Raw genomic sequence first — 17,886 nt, 5'->3', positions numbered from 1 at the left:
ACACACACACACACACACACACACACACACACACACACACACACACACACACACACACACACACACAGAGTGGAAAGACAAACAGCTCTTCACAGAACTTGTAGAACCAGACTACAAGTGTTTATTGGTCAAACACAGCTGTGTTTTTCACTGTATATGTGTGTGTTCGCCTCATTTGACAGTGTGTATCTGTGTGGCTCAAGTTACTGAATAACAGGGAACTGCACTGGATTCAACTGCACTTTGAGTTAGCAACATATATACCATAACTTATAACATAAACCTTCACATACAGATTCCCCACTGGCCTGTCATTATTGTGGTGTCAAATAACTAAAGCAACAACATTTACAAAGCATTTTACTGCAGATAATGTATTGTACTTCTGAGTGACGGTAAAAATGTAAAACATTTTGATAAAAGATTAATAAAACAAACATTTTTTCTTTGAAATAACATGCACTGACAAATCATTCACAAGAAGCCCAGGAGTATTTATTAAGAAAGTAAATGATTTCCTTTTTCAGTGAATGGTTTTGATTTAACGTTGACTCTGCACCGCTATTTTAAACAGAGCAGCTCTCCAAACAACACCGGTTTATTCTACAGATTAGCAGCCTAAGAATGCCCTATTCAGTGTGCATGAGGAGGTGCATACTGGATTGGTACATGCTCGTACAAAGAGATTAACAACTGAGGCCGTGAAGTCCTCTTATTGAAGCATGACTGGCATTTGACAGGTGTGATGTTTACATACAATGCATTTTTTTGCATGCAATGAAGAAATGTTCCCCGTTGGACAACTGGGTGAAAGTCTAGAAAGACGCATCGTGCCATCAAAGAGAAATATTCCAGTTATTTCTGAAAAGCTGCCATTTGTACGTCAGCTTCAGCTGTGGGATCGGCATTGGTTGCATATCTCACCCGTGAATGTGATGCCTCCAGTTGTGATAGGGATCATACAGACTCTCACAGAAGGCCAAAGCGTGACGGACAAACTCCTCGGCTTGTGTCTGATCAGCCAGCTCCTTCTCTTTCGTCTTACTCTTCAGCTAAACAGAGAGAAAAAGAGTGGATTTACTTTAATACTGAGGAGAAGAGAAAAAAAAGGTGAAACAGAAAGGACAATAAAGAGGAGAGAAAATGAAAGAGGAAAGAGAGAGGAGAAGAGGAATACAGAAAAAGAAATAAGAGCAAGAGAAAAGGGAAGGGAAGAGAAAAAAGAAAAGGAAGAGAAAGAGGAAAACAGAAAGACGGAACAATAAAAGGATGGAAGAAGAGGAAACAATAATAATAATAATAATTGTGGAATAATAATAATTCAATGGAAAAAGAAAAGAGAAGAAGAATGCAGAGTAAGGAAGAGGAAAGGGAAGAGGAAAAGGAAAGGTCAAGAAAATGGAAAACAAATAAAAGAGGAGAGGAAAGGGAAGAGGAAAATGCTTTTATTCTTCCTTTTTATATTCCTGTTAAAAAGGAAGGAAAATGGAAAGGAAGAGGAAACGACCAGAAAAGGAAGAGAAAGACTAGAAGAAAGGGATGTGGAAAAGGAAAAAGAAGAATAAATGACAGGAACATAAAGTGGAAGAGGAAGAGGAAAACAAAAAAAGAGGAGAGGAGATGGAAGAGGAAAATGCTCCGGTCATTTCCTCTTCCCTAACATTTTATTTTCCACATCCCTTTCCTCTAGGCTTCCTCAAAAAAGAAGAGAGAAACATGGAAATAGAGAAGAGAAGAGGAAAACAGAAAAAGGAAGTGGAAGAGGAAGGGAAAAATAAAGGAAAGAGTAAAGAAAAGGAACAGGACATTATAGGAAAAGGAAGAGATTGAGAAGAGGAAAGGGGCATGGAAAAAGAAATAGAAAGAAAAGGCAGAAGAATTAATAGTAAAATGAAGAAAAAAAGAATAGGGAAGAGCCAAGGAAGAGGAAGTGCGAGAGGAAGAGGGAAAACATAGGCCAGTTTGACAAACATTAAATAATGGTGACAGAAAGTAAAAAAATAAATGGATAAACAGAAAACTTGATTTTGGAGCAAGTTTCAGACCTGCTGGATGTAAAGCGTTGTCATGGTGATGATGTGGTTTATGTAGGAACAGGCGCCGATCTCTTCCACATTTGACAGGTTCCTGTCAAGACACATCACACAGCTGTCAGTGTGGAGAAACTCTGTGTGTGTTTGAAGCTGTATTGGACAGACCGCCGTATGACAGGACCATTAGTTCTAGCTGTCAGAGAGATTCCCCTGCCAGCCCTATGATCATAAATCACACACTGACTGCTGCTGAACGCTACAAAGTCTGTGTGTGTGGACAAATTACAACATCTCACTGAGTGGACATGCATGTGAAATATGTTCTCTGAAGAAGACAAAATTGCCCCAGGAGCTACACTACTGTTCAAAAGTTTGGGGACGGTTAGATTTCTTAAATGTTTTTGAAAGAAATCTCTTATGCTCGCCAAGGCTATGTTAAAAAGTACAGTCAAAACAATAATATTCTGAAATATTTTTACAATTTAAAATAGCTGTTTACTATTTTAATATATTTTCAAATGTAGTTTATTCCTGTGAGCAAAGCTGAATTTTCAGCATCATTACTCCAGTCTTCAGTGTCACATGATCCTTCAGAAATCATTCTAATATGCTGCTTTGCTGCTCAAGAAACATTTCTGATTATTATCATTGTTAAAACGGTTTAATATTTTTGTGGAAAACCATGATTTTTCTATTCTTTCAATAGAAAGTTCAAAAGAACAGCATTTATTTGACTGTTACTTTTGATCAATTTAATGCATCTTTGTATAAAATTATGCTGAATAAATAAAACAAATAATAAAATAAATAAAATAATTCTAAAAAATGACTTACCCCAAACTTTTGAATGGTAATGTCTGAAAAAATGTCTCTTTTACTTTTAAAAACTGTAAACAACCAAAACTTAACAATATATTTAAAAGTTTTTACTAGAGTCATGTTAAATAAACTTAAATAATGGAGTAATAAAGGATGTCCACATTAAGTGTGTGTGTGTGTGTGTACATATGAGTAGCAGCTGCCATTCGAGTAATCGCACTGTTGGACCCTACACTGCAAAAAATGCTTTTCTTACTTAAAGAGTTTTTGTCTTGTTTCTAGTCCAAATATCAAAAAATTCTTAAAATCAACAAGCATTTTCTAGACAAGTAAAAATGATTGTCTTGTTTTCAGAAAAAATAAGTCAAAATTAAGTGAGTTTTTCCTTAAAACAAGCAAAATAATCTGCCATTGGGGTAAGCAAAAAAAAAATCTTGTTTTCAGTTTGAAATAAGATTATTTACTTATAACTCCAAGTAAGAAAAGCATTTTTTTGCGGTGTAAAAGTCTTGATATGTCACTGAAAGTGGAAACCAGGCATGAACCCTCAGCAGCAGGTGCTCAGAGAACTCATGAAACATTGAGCAGGATCACAGGTGTCCAGTTTCTGTTTTTACTGAGATTCAATGCACTTCATATTTTCATAAGAGACTCTTATTTCCAAACAGTTCAAATCCCTCTTTTACTTCAGTTAGTTTGCGTATTTAGCTCGAATACTGATCTGTTTCTGTTTTTTCTTAGTCATAACGTGCAGGCCACTGGTGTGACGTCTCAGAGTCTGACCTGCAGGTGACGATGAGGAATTTGAGGAGCAGGAGCGCCAGCGTCTGCTGCTCGGGCTCCAGTCCCTCAGATGCTTTCTGCACACACGGCAGCAGCTGCAGACGCAACACCTGCGCTTTTCTTACTTAAAGAGTTTTTGTCTTGTTTCTAGTCCAAATATCAAAAAATTCTTAAAATCAACAAGCATTTTCTAGACAAGTAAAAATTATTGTCTTGTTTTCAGAAAAAATAAGTCAAAATTAAGTGAGTTTTTCCTTAAAACAAGCAAAATAATCTGCCATTGGGGTAAGCAAAAAAAAAATCTTGTTTTCAGTTTGAAATAAGATTATTTACTTATAACTCCAAGTAAGAAAAGCATTTTTTTGCGGTGTAAAAGTCTTGATATGTCACTGAAAGTGGAAACCAGGCATGAACCCTCAGCAGCAGGTGCTCAGAGAACTCATGAAACATTGAGCAGGATCACAGGTGTCCAGTTTCTGTTTTTACTGAGATTCAATGCACTTCATATTTTCATAAGAGACTCTTATTTCCAAACAGTTCAAATCCCTCTTTTACTTCAGTTAGTTTGCGTATTTAGCTCGAATACTGATCTGTTTCTGTTTTTTCTTAGTCATAACGTGCAGGCCACTGGTGTGACGTCTCAGAGTCTGACCTGCAGGTGACGATGAGGAATTTGAGGAGCAGGAGCGCCAGCGTCTGCTGCTCGGGCTCCAGTCCCTCAGATGCTTTCTGCACACACTGCAGCAGCTGCAGACGCAACTCCTGCAGGATGTTATCAGGTAACAGCGTCATGACGGGCGGCGTCTCCTCCAACCTGCAGGACACATGCAAAACAGTTAGAAATTAGAAATATTGTGATCTGGTTCACAAGCTTGCGATTCAATGAACAAACTTGCGATTCCATTCACAATTCACAAACTTGTGATTCGATTCACAAACTTGCATTTTGATTTACAAACTTGCAATTCAATGAAAAAACTTGCTATTCCATTAACGATTCACAGACTTGCGATTCCATTAACGATTCACAGACTTGCGATTCGATTCAATTCTGATCTCAACTGGATTTTAAACTGATTTTATAGTCAATCACTTGGTATATTACTATAATATTAAAGGTTAAAATGAACAACTGCTTTGTATACAAAAGTTTAAATTGGATTTAAGGCAGGCACATTATAATAACAACTTTTTAAAGATATAATTACATTTCTACTGGTTTGTTTTTTCAAATATAAACATTTAACTGGTGACTTATAAAAACATGTTTTCATGTTATTGTTTTCATGACTGATTTGTTCAACGATACATGAAATATGGAAGAACAGGTTAAGAAAAAATAATGAATATGTAATATATTACATATATTTAGCAAAATGCTGCTTTTCTAGCTCAGTTTTGTTCATGCACTAACTGAAAACAGCATAGACTAAAAGATCGATTCTTGGAATTTAAGAATCAATATCAGTTCATCAAAATGAGAATCAATTAAACAGCCCTTTTTCAACACAGCCCTATTATAAATGCAAAACCATTATAAAATGGTCCACATATATTGATTATGATACTTATATGGAGCTTTTGTGATGCTTGAATCCCCTGGGAACTAATTGCATTGAAAATGAAGACAAAATATGGGGTTTGAAGGCATAATTCATGACAGAACTGTCATTTTGGGGTGACTTAGTCCTTAACAGCACCTCAGGGATTTGTAATTCTGCAGTCGTGACTGTGAAGGCAAATAATGCACTACAAGAGTGTGTTTTTCCAGCACCAGAAAGAGTTAAAGAACTGTACAGTAATGAAGCAGATTTGTGTGAGAACAGCACAGCTGTGAAGGAGAGAGATGAATAAACCCATTACAATCCCATCTCTCTTTCTGTCTGTCGGTTCCCGGGTCTCCTCTCGCTCCGCATTACATAATGTCCTCTGACAGTCTAAGCGCTTCATGATCACATGACCACATCTGGGAGAGCTAGAGTGATTTTCTCATGCCACACACTCTGCACTACCGCCACATAAATCCTTCAACACTCTCCCTCTTTCTGTCCTTCAGCCTCTGTCACTCTTATTTACCACTTTTATGTGACCATGATGGCAGGGAGTCCGTTAAATACGGCTCATTATCCACAGACATGCATGTACACAAACAGACACATAACCATATCAATCATGTGATGTGTCTCTAATATTAAACCATTAAATTTAGCTTTAATAAGTTTAACTGAGGTTAGCAGTTAAAAAGGAGTACTTCCTGTCTAGTCTCAGCCTCATATTAAACACCAACAAACTACTCAAAGACAGTCTTAACTAGGGTTATTGTCATTAATTAAAACTAAAACCATAATGTATAAGTAAACTAACATTTTTAAGGCAACATTTCACATTTTCCTTTTAGGTTAAGTACTAAAATAATTAAAAATAATAATAACAAAACTAAATAATAATAATAATAATAAATTAACTAATAATAAAAAACACAATAAAATTACTAAAACTAACTAAAATTTAAGTAAAAACAGAAAAAAAAAATCGAATTTAAAATATTAACAAACACTATAATAGTATGTCAAAAAAAAGCAAAACAATTTAATAATGGACTTCACACAAGGTAACATTAACTTGGTCAGATCTGGCAAAAAACACAAAGCTCCAATCTGACTGGCCTCTTTTATACAAATAACTCCCCTTTAAGGCAACTCACTTTAGTCTGTGGCCATATTCATAATGCCCTGTTTGTCTAAATTGCATTTCAATAATATATTTTAAATAAATTTGACAACCACTATTACAGATTGTGGTTTTTCGGGTTCAATCACATTTACCTTTCTACAGCAAAACTGCAGGATTGAGACTGCAGATTTCTTTCAAAAGAAATCTGAAATAGAAATTTCCCCACATAGAATTCGCCTCGGATTCAAGTTTGTTGAACTTTGAACAAGCAAATTCGTAGTGTTAACCAATATAAAATTGCTAGATTTGGAAGTGATCCTGGAGTACTAACAATGGACAATGGATCTTCTGTAATATTCAGGCTAGTCAGGCTAATTCATTTGTGCATTCTTGAGTACAAGTCGGGACATTTATTTCTAAAGCTGCCATATTGTGTGTTGCGTTGCTTCTACTAAAAAGGTGATTGGCTCCTTTAACTGAAGGCGGGACTACAGCCACCATATTGAGCATTATGGTTACACCCATTTATATATGTACTACAAAAACAACCTCCATTTCTACACAGAAGTGATTCAGGATGCAAAACTACATATTTTTTTTACAACTGACTAGTTGATGGGCTGCCTTAAAGGGATAGTTCACCCAAAAATGAAAATTATGTCATTAATTACTCACCCTCATGTCGTTCTAAACCCGTAAGACCTTCGTTCATCTTCGGAACACAATTTAAGATATGTTTGATGAATTCTGACAGCTCTCTGACCCTCCCATAGACAGCAATGTAATTACCACGATCAACGTCCAGAAACGTAGCAAGGAGATCGGTAAAATAATCCATGTGACATCCGCGTGACGCAGCTGACACAGAATAGCATATGCTGTTTGCATTCAGTGGATACTCTCCAAAATGGCACCAGGGTGACGCGGAGGAGACAAATTGTTGAATAAAGCTGTTATTTTAGTTTTCTTTGCGTACAAAAAGTATTCTCGTAACTTTGTAAAATTACGGTTGAACCCCTGATGTCACATGGATCATTTTACCGATCTCCTTGCTACGTTTCTGGACCTTGATCGTGGTAATTACATTGCTATGCAATTACATTGTCTATGGGAGGGTCAGAGAGCTCTCAGAATTCATCAAAAATATCTTAATTTGTGTTCCGAAGATGAACACAAGGATTTTTGGGTGAACTAACCCTTTGATAAAGTGGACCAGACTTGATGCTAACAGTCAAAAGTGTGGCTATGCAAGATTTTAGCCCATATTTTAGTCCAGAAAAAGCTGAAAGCTTGTGACAAGGAACTGTGAACTTAATAAGCTCATTCCTTCACGCAATTATTCACTTGATAATGGAAGGGTACAGTAAGTGCATCTTCGAGGGATAGACTGATGGATGAACGTATCTGGACTGTTGTAATGTCTACCTGGTTAGCGGTTTCTCAAAATCCACATCCAGACATCTCTCATAAGAGCCGATGAAGATCTCCAACCAGAGTTTCAGGTAGTCCGGGTCCTTCTGCGAGTTTCAGAGAACAAGAAAACAACAGAGAAAAAGGAAGTGTTAATCATGGATAGAAGTATTCATGGAGATGCAATCTACTGCTAGGTGTGCCTTTAGAGTTTGCATTTATGCATTTGGCAGACGCTTTTATCAAAAGTGAATAAGATTGCATTCAGGTATACTGTATTATCAGTTCATGCATTCCCTGGGAATCGAAACCATGAGCTTGTCATCGAGGTAGGAATGCTTTTTGTTAGATAGAGTTATCTAAGGTGTGTCCAAATGTTTCAGGTTAGCGGGTGGATAATATCAGGTGCAACACGAGACACCTGTCGACTAACAAACCGGCCTGACCACATTCCAACAGGAGTCGCCAACCACATTCCAGCATTCCCGAAAGCAGACCAGATGAGCTTGACCTAGAACAACGCTCCTTAGAAATATCCACATACAAACCCTTTCACCCAGATTATCATGTGCAGAATTAAATCTCGATCAATAACAATCTGATGAGCTGGCAGTGTGAGTTCATGAAACATGTGACGCTGTAACTGACATGGCACGACTCAATGCGGCCGTTTGTGTGGTCAATGTTTAAGCTGTGCTACACTCAGACATCCAGAACAGGAAATCACGCTCAAGAATTCCTCTCGATGAGATCATCTAACACAGCTATGCACGTCCATGCCACAAAACAACTGACCACTTGTAGATATGGACAACATGACACAAAAAGTCATCTGTTTTGGACTTTTCCAAACACAAAAAACAAGTAGAATGTGTTTATGCATGTGTATGTGTGTGCGTGTGGAAAATAAAAGCCCCATTCATTTGGGATCCAGCGGCAAGACACATGTCTATTGAGGTCTGGATCTGGCCAAAGGTGGCACACCCTGTTTATTTAGAGCTCATGCCACAGAATGGCCACTGCCTTGCTCTTGATGCCCTTTCCAGCTGGAAGGGTGTGGGGGCGAGTCGGTCATATTCACCTACTCATGCATGTCAAGCTCCCAATTAAACGATTAAGTGGTTCTTCTTCTAAAACTGGTAAACATTAACTTTCAGTAGCCTTATATATTGCACACCCTGGGGGAAACGATTTTGTTGTAACCTGCACACCTTAATGTTACTTGAGTTACTTGATTAACTTCAGTTGCTTTGGATTAAGGCATCTGATAAATGAGTACTTCATAATAACAGTATCTGAGGGTTTATTTCAGAAATGGTTATGCATAGACACAGAAAACCGACAGAGATTGGCTAATGCGAAGCATCACTAATGTCGGGCGTATGACCAGCCGCAACACTAAGCTCACTCTAATCACATGGGCAAGACATCCTGTCCATTTGACATGCCATAATAACTTGTCTTCTACTATGCAGCATATTCTCTCTCCTGTGATCATTTCCAAATCGGTTATCCTCTCTTTCAAGAAATACTGCTGGTTACATGTAACTCAAGCTTGGGATGTTGTCAGTTTGCACAGAGAATAACGCTGCCTCACCCCTTGATTTGTAAAAACAAATGAAACATGCATTTACAAGCCAAGCAGACAAGTATTTAAACTCGTCTCACTGTCTGCTCAGGCAGAGCCTTCTAAGGCAGTGTTGTGTTAGCATGGTTGCTAATGCTAAGCTAAGAACAGGATACTTTAAAGTCCCCCTGTAGTGAAAATCAAGTTTTTTTATGTTGTTTATTTGTCTATGTGGTGTTTTTAATATGCTTTTAGACAAACCATGTGCCAATCAATTAATCAACACCATTGCTGAGTATTTTCTCCTTAAAAGTGTAGTTTCCCAATGGCACTCCCAGAAATGTGGTTTGAAACAGCCCTAGGTTTGCTACGTCACAAACCAATAACCAATCACGTCAAGCGATCGATTCCTATCACAAGCATGCAAAATATACCAATACCAGCACAAAACCAAAAAAAATCAGAGCAAAAATCCCATGAAGCTGTGGTTTAATGTGAATTTAGAACCGCTAACTTGCATTATAACCCACGGCAACAGTGTAAAAGTAGCCCGGAGTCAGACCCACCTCTCCCGCATCGGCGTCTGCACTTCACACGCGTATGCTCGCGGGCGCGAATTAAGAATCACAAACGGCTGTATTCGAGTCTTCAAGGCATTTTGAGGACACAACATCGTCAAGTAAGTAACGGTAACGAATGTTACATTATTCACTCTAGTTGTCCACTAATAAAAACATAGTTTTATCAGTCATTATCCGTGTATGCCATTGTTTTGCGTTTACTACATTTCAGGGAATCAGGAGGCGCTGGCTTGTGTGAGTGAGTGGAGGCGGGGCTAATTTGCATATTCATAGATCAGCGTATAGTAAATGAGGCAAGGGTGCTGAGTTACAAGCTATTTTAAGGCATGAGAAAATTATTTTCACAAGAAAAAACATTTAAATGTCATTTTGATTATCAAAGATAAGTTTTAAGGGATACAATATTTGACTACGGGGGACTTTAATAGAGTCCTAAAACTCAGAAACGAGTCGGCATTTTTAAACTTCTGGTTCCACTGTCTCAAAATAAATGTTTTTTGTTTGTTTTTTTGGAATGGGTTTTTAGATAACTGCCTGAAATATGGTCTGTGGTTAAAACAAGCTCAAAATAATGTTTTATTCTATGACATAACATACATCATTAATACTCCATTCATGTTTTTTTTAAGCTTTTTGCATCTTGAAAAAGACGATTGCTAACAAATGGCTAAATGGGACTTACAGGGACATTAAACGGCAATCACACTAAACAGGTAAACTCATTTACGCACTAGTTAAAAATAAGAGGAAATATTCTTTTAAATCCTATCTGATTTAATGTCACTCCAACAGACGGTCTCTGCGTTTATTCTCTCTTGTCCAATATCTTAGTTGTGCGTTTCAATAGTCAAATAATCCTTCACAACAGGAACTCGAGTTCCTGTGAGGATCGGATAGGGACAGTTACCATGGTGAGGAAAGCGGGTATTTGTGAGTGAGAAGGGACGGCACAGGCCTGCACAGCACTCTCCAGTCGCTCGCTCTCTCTCACTTTAACACATTTTCCTCTATCTCACCCCACTATCTCAGTTTTCTCACTTCTCTCACATGCTTAATTTTGCATCCCGCTGTGCTTATCTCCTCTCGCTCTCTCTTGCCGTGTGTGTCTCATTCCTGCAGTGCCTTCTGAACACCAGACGAGATGGCAAAAGAGAAAGGACAACAAGGCAATAGAAAGCAGCCAAGATGATTTATGGAGCTCACTAATGTCACGGTCTACAGATGTGCAGGCGGTTTCGATTCATTAACATCTGTTTTATGAGCAACCGCACAGGTGTGCAGAAGATGTTAGGACAACAACTGGGAAATCTGTCCCGGGCCCTGTGACGAAGGGGTCCAGAAAGTCCAAAATTGTAACTACATAAAACTAAGCTTCATTAAAGCCCCTAAGAATCATAGCTGTTACCAGAGAAATTAATATTTGGGTAATGCATTAACAAGTTTCTGATATATCTGCACGCCTGCCATTTTGACACTGAAGACTGGAGTAATGATGCGGAAAATTCATCTTTACATCACATTAATAAATTACATTTTACAAAATATTACAACAGAAAACAGTTCTTTTAAATTGTAATATTTCAGTTTTTACTTTATTTTACTGTATGTCATAACTGACCCCAAACTTATGAATGGTAGTGTACATATTTTAAATGTAATTAATAGTTAATTTTAATGTGGGACATTATAAAAAAATGAGCTAGCTTTATCGAGTCTTAAGTTATTTGAAATTAAAATATAAGATTGAACTTTAATTCAATATTTCATTTTTGTTTCATGCATAGTCATTTTTCAAATAAAACAAGTAAAAATAATAATTGGCAGAATCCTGTTGTATACCACTGTGATTCAAAGACACTGCAAAAAGAATGTTTATTCAATCATATATCTGTTAGTAAATCATAATACTGTATATAATTTACATCTATATTACCATATAAGTGTCTTACTACACTTTTTTTACACCTTTCAATTAACTAATGAAAAATGTCAGTATTCAACTCTATTCTATTCTATTCTATTCTATTCTATTCTCAGAAGAAACATTACCAGACCCTCAAAAACAAGCTTTAACACACAAGCGATGAACACTGTTGTGATGCAATGCAGCACAGCTAAAGCTAATGGGAACGTTCTAGTTTTTAATCACTTGTTGTACTTAATGTACTTATTTACCAGTATGTACAGTACTAGATACAGCCCATTTAATTTCCACAGTGCACCTGTCAGAATAAGAGAGAATATGAACACAGACTGGATTACACTCACAAATAGAGGATTTCCTCATTCCCCCTCTTTAAACAGGACTAAAGGATGAGTACTGTACGTGTGTGTAGTACGTGTATAAACACTACAGTACTGAAGGACAAGCCCTGATAATTACTGCTTTTAAACGGGTCAAAGGTCACACACAAGTAGCTCCGTCCTATTCACAAGACAACTGCTGCTGTCACACATGTGTGTACAGTGACTCTGTGCAGTCTATCATTATCTCAGAGGGCGTGTGTGTGTGTGTGCGTGCGTGCGTGCGTGTGTGTGTTTGTGGGACCACGACTGTAACCAGGAAACACAAAGCGCAGCTTCTAATAGACTGCTTGAGTAAACAGACCTCGTGAAAGGAAAGCACTTTCATTATGAATGCTTTATTCAATCCATCCGGTTCTTCCTTCAGTCATTTTCAACTCAGTTCAATTCCTTCATCTGCCATTTTGACATTTGTCCATCTGGCATTCAGAAAGACTGCAAAGATGTAACACTTGGTAGGTGTTTCCATCTCAAAAACACATGAAACTGCCAACACAGTATGACTGCTAAATGCAGTAAGTCTTTGACAGTTGGACAGAAAGGGTACTTGTTAATAGTATGCCAAGTCAAATATTACTATTACTGTTGTTCATACGAAGTATTCTTCAAGTATTAATCAACCTAACTACCCCTTAACGTCTAGCACTGCTGCCATTTTGGTTCTTCTTACACTATTTTCACTGTCGAAAAATTCGGGGTCAGTAGGATTTACATTTCATTTTTTAGGAAATTAAAACTTTTATTCATCAATAATGCATTAAACTGATCAAAAGTGACAGTAAAGACATTTATAATGTTACAAATTATTTCTATTTCAAATAAATGAGTTCTTTTGAACGTTCCGTTCATCAAACAATACAATTATAAGCACCACAACTTTATTCAACATTGATAATATTGAAAATGTTTCTCGATCATAACCTTTTCAGATTAAACAATTAATATATTGAACAGTTGTTTTAAATTGTAATAATATTTCACAAGATTACTCTTTTTACTGTATTTTTGGTCAAATATGGACCTGGTATACAAGAAAGTATACATTAAATTGGAGCTTTCTTCAAATGTAGAGTTCGAAGAACATGAGAACGGCTTTTACTATAGTCAAAAACGTAATTAAACTAATTCTATCATGAATCCACATAGCAACCCCCCAGCAACCACAACTACCTGTACAGCCAAACAATTTTCCACTTACACTTTCAAAGAATTTAGATGAACTATATTAAAATAGTGCTGCCATTCATGGCATGTTAGATGACAGAACGTCCCAGTAAATTAATTTATATCAGAATGCATGAGTTTTATATTTTGTGACCTTGAGATACAATATATGCCTAAATAGGTTATTCCTCATCTGATGGAATCAAATGGCATATGTTATTATTGAATGGACAAAACATACTTCAGATGATGCTGAGCAGGAAACTGAAGTGTACAGAGGTCAAAGGTTTGCTGTGGCAACTTACAGGTGGTTAAACAAGAAAACATCACTCAGAATCACATATGAGCTCTCAGTACAAAGCTAGAAGGTTCCCAGAACTACATCTTTCCAGTATTTGTTTGTTTTTAGCAGGTTGTGCTCCAAATCATTTTGTCCCAGAAAACACAAAAACACATGTCCCAGAATTCACAGCAAAATAACCATTGTAATGCCTGCTAACGTGCATAAATGTAAATCTGACAGACATAAAGGTTATCATTAGGCTACATTAGCGTGCTGAAGAGGAAATGTCACCTCATGCTGCGCTCTGAAGATCACAGGCTGGTTAATGTATGAGAGCAGAAACCATAAACAAAAGCAAAGGTCATTCTTGCAGCAAACAAAACCACACTGGACTTGCGACTATCAGATCATGACGGAAATAATGTCAAGGACGAGCTGGCAGGTTGAACGTGTCACTGTGAGAGAATCAAGACTGCACAACGCTTGATTAATAACTGAAGCAAAACTGTATATCCCATCATTCCGTGATGCTCTTTTAGCATTTAAAACCTTATTGATCAATGCACATGTTTTATTTTAAGTCTTCTATTCCTTTTAGACCTAAATCTCACATTTACTGCCGCAACCCAAAGCTAATGTTCAGATTCGGAAGTTTTATTTTATCTGGCAGGTCATCTGGATCAGATCTACATCCCAGTGGACGGCCTCGGCTCTGATGGGCTCAATCGCTGTATTACACTAACATAACAGACCCACAACACACTGCTGACACTCAAGTTCTTGAGGAAGCAGAATATTCTCTCTTGTGGAAAATGTGTTTTTACATTTGTTCTGGCTCATAATTATTACTGAGAATGATTTGGTGTTAAATGTCCTGAACCCGCCACAGCCTCATGATCACAATAGTCTCAACAAGGATCTGAATATATGCCAGCATGATGGTAACCTAGCAGTTAAAGACCTGTACTGGCAACACAAAACACTAAAACAAGGAGATTAAAGGAGTGTGAAGAATGCTATTGTGTTGAACTACTCACTAAAGATGAATCTGCAGCTAAACAGTGTTAAATAAACCTAGAGGCTAAAGTTTGTGAACAAACTTTGATGTTGGCTTGAGAAAGCCAACATGGGCAGCCCTGAGGCAAAAGAGCCAGATCACATGTGTGTTCGGTGTTCTTGAGCTGGCCTCGCCACAAAAAAAGTACAACAGTTATTGTTTTTGTCATTTTTTTTTACAGACTCTTGCTATGTTGTATTGTAATAAAGAAGCTTATTATGGCAACAAAATTGTCGGTAACACTTTGCAATAAGGTTCCATTAGTTAATGTTAGCTAATGTTAGTTAAACTAACATAAACAATATACAATACATTTATTATAGTATTTATTCATCTTTATTAATGGTAGTCTGGGTGGTTGCTAGGACATTGCAAGATGGTTGCTAGAGTGTTCTGGGTGGTTGCTATGCGGTTGCTAGGGCATCCTGGGTGGTTGCTAAGGCATTACTAAGGTATTCTGGGTGGTTGTTTGATTATTGGAGTATGTTTTACAAGAAAATGCTATATCAGTTTTGCCACTTCAAAATTTCATGTTTATTTGAATGTTACTTGCCTTTTTTTTTTTTTTTTTTTAGAAATTTTAGAGTGAAAACTGTTAGAAGTAAATCATACACCATTTTTTTCCCAGTGTAATTGAAATAAATCTGAAATAAAATCAAATAGATATTAGATGAAACACTAACGAAAATTTGAAATGTTGCCTTTGCAGCTAACTGAAAAAATATTGATCAAATAATTAATTAAATAGTTAATTCAATAATAAGAGTTGAATTAAATAATAAGAATTCAAATACCAAATTAACTAAAACTAAAAGAGTAGGCTACATTATAACTATATAGAAATATAGTCCAAATCAGAGAGATTTATCCTGAAGACATGCAAGGCTTTTTAAAGCTAAAGTGTGTCATTTCTGCACCACTAGCAAAAATGGAATAGCAAAAATAATGTTTTCAAACAGATTTCCTGAACACTCCCCCTATCTGCCATAGGTCGGTCAAACAATTAGCTCCGCCCCAAATTCACACCATTGGTTGAGCCAGTGTTGCACAAACAAACAGAGCAGTTTACACTTTTTGGGGAAACTGACATCTGAAGGTCTATTTATAGTTGTTCCTACATCATGAACTGGGATAAGAACGTTTTTAAAGGGGTCATATGATGGTGCTAAAAAGAACATTATTTGGTGTATTTTATGCACCAAGAGCTTGTAACACTCCAAAGAGAAAGGAAAAATTGAAATCGCATCATATGACCCCTTTAACATTAAAAACGACACGCTTCACCTTTAAGACCTTTTTTTTTTGTTTGTTTTTTTTGTAAACCAACATGAGATCTTTATGGAAAAACTCTTAAACCCAAATGCATCTGGGGTCAATGGGGAAGAATAACCAAAACACAATCTGTCACTGTGCCCTGAATTATCTCGGGTTGATTATCTTAAGTCCGATTACATCACAGATGGGGGTCGGCAGTATATACAATCCCTCATCAATGAACACAACTGGACATTCCCAACCACCTGAGCTCAGCGGATCTCCCCAGAGGGCATCTCATGATGTCACAACATGCATTCACATATAGAACACAGTGTACCAGCCCCATGCACTCTGCAAGAAATGAATAAATAAAACCGCACTCCTTCTTACATGCAAGGAGATTATTTGGCCGTGCTTAGTGATGCAATGAGCATCTGCGTGAGAAATTAAATGCATTAACTCTATGAAGGTGCATGTGCTCTGCAAGCTCTTTACCTTATTGCAGTACAGCATCCAAACCTCATACAGTCTCTCGGTCGATGCCATTCTGCACCGCAAGATGTGAGCATGTAGGCAGAAATCTTCCAGATAATAACCCCGATTATATTATGGTCAATATTCCCGAGCCCTCATGGTGTCAACATCCTGCCAAAAGGAGTTTGCCCAACAAATCCCACCAATGGGTGAATCTGTGTTAATCCAGGGTGACAGATCGTGTCATTTCCCCGGTGCACGGTGAAATCACATCCATCATGTGAACGATACGAATCCCAGATGACTTGGACTTGTGCGTTTCCGGCAGTTTTCCACCAACAGCTTTTCGATATTCCAAAAATTCCTGTTCTTCCAAGCCCTGTCGACAAACACAGCACACGTTACAAACAGCAATGGATTTAGATGCTGCACGAATGCATTGCAAATTCCAAAAACGAATGTGCATGCCACAGATAACAGTAAATGTGCAATGCATGACTTTGAGAGAAGGAAAAAATATCCCAAAATAAACAGAGACCCATGACATCATCCCAGGCCAACTCAACATGTTCACAGAGCCAACATTATATCCCAGGCCTTGAAATAGCATGTAAACTATATTTTAACTCAATAACTTGACCATATCGGTTCAGATTATTTCTATGCATTTATTATGTATTTATGCCCAAAGATTTGCACATATTGCAAAGAGCTGATCTAGAACTCTGGGTGTTACTGTAAGATATAGATCCTAAACAAAAATACAGAATCTAGATTTAGATAGAAACTTACTCCTAGAGGAAACATGTTGTGAAAACATTCAACACTTAGATCGTCAGCATTATCTTGCCTAAACTATTTACTTCAGATTTAGATACTTACGAATACAGTAATATAGATCATAATAACAAGTGGCAGCGGCATATACAATACTAATACTGTGCATGAATAGATTAGCTCACTATCGCTGTGAAACTCACCTGCCTCAACAAAAGCAGCCCGTCGAAACTCCCGACCCACAGCTTGTGTTCTGGTGAAGAATCCAGGAATGTGGCATGAACTGAAAGCGCCACTGACATTTAAAGCATGTCGGTTTCAACCACCCAAACTAGCTTTTGACTCATTTTGTAACTAGATAAGCCTGACAGCCCGGATGCATGAGACGAATATCATCGCACTGGACTGCGACTGCTCGTTACAAAGCCACGGCACGGGCTCGGGTGGCTTGAAGGTGTGTGTGCTTGTTTGTGTGTGTGTGTTATTTTCTTCCCTAGATGTTTTACGACAGGCCGCACTCCTTTACGTTGCCTATGTGGAGCTCATGTGAGTCGCAAAGGCGTGGCTGAAACTGGCGAAACGACCAATCCCACAAAGGCTTGGCCTAATGAATATTAATTACATCATGCTGACGTTGCTATGTATGCTTCCTTGAGATATTTTTTGACAGTCACGTTGTACAAAATTTAGTTTAAAAATAATAG

General features: G+C 37.5%; 1 protein-coding gene across 1 annotated transcript in view; it reads right to left on the bottom strand.

The window, feature by feature from the left end:
- The window catches only part of nbeal1 (neurobeachin-like 1), a 61,869-nt gene extending 44,206 nt beyond the window's left edge, over window positions 1-17,663 (bottom strand). Inside the window, exons 1-7 of the mRNA XM_016465950.1 lie at window positions 17,386-17,663; window positions 16,427-16,784; window positions 7,734-7,825; window positions 4,398-4,449; window positions 3,636-3,745; window positions 2,046-2,127; window positions 925-1,052 (exon numbers count right to left, since the gene is read on the bottom strand). Of these exons, the coding sequence (XP_016321436.1) occupies window positions 925-1,052; window positions 2,046-2,127; window positions 3,636-3,745; window positions 4,398-4,449; window positions 7,734-7,825; window positions 16,427-16,477 (515 nt within the window). The 5' untranslated portion in view covers window positions 16,478-16,784; window positions 17,386-17,663. The remainder of the gene's footprint in view (window positions 1-924; window positions 1,053-2,045; window positions 2,128-3,635; window positions 3,746-4,397; window positions 4,450-7,733; window positions 7,826-16,426; window positions 16,785-17,385) is intronic.
- Window positions 17,664-17,886: the final 223 nt, after the last annotated feature.

This window comes from Sinocyclocheilus anshuiensis, unplaced genomic scaffold (genome assembly GCF_001515605.1).
Source record: "Sinocyclocheilus anshuiensis isolate Anshui unplaced genomic scaffold, SAMN03320099.WGS_v1.1 scaffold1346, whole genome shotgun sequence".
NCBI classification, from domain to species: Eukaryota; Metazoa; Chordata; class Actinopteri; order Cypriniformes; family Cyprinidae; genus Sinocyclocheilus; species Sinocyclocheilus anshuiensis.
The sequence above is the reverse complement of the archived record's forward strand: the minus strand, read 5'-3'. Positions and strand labels throughout refer to the sequence as shown.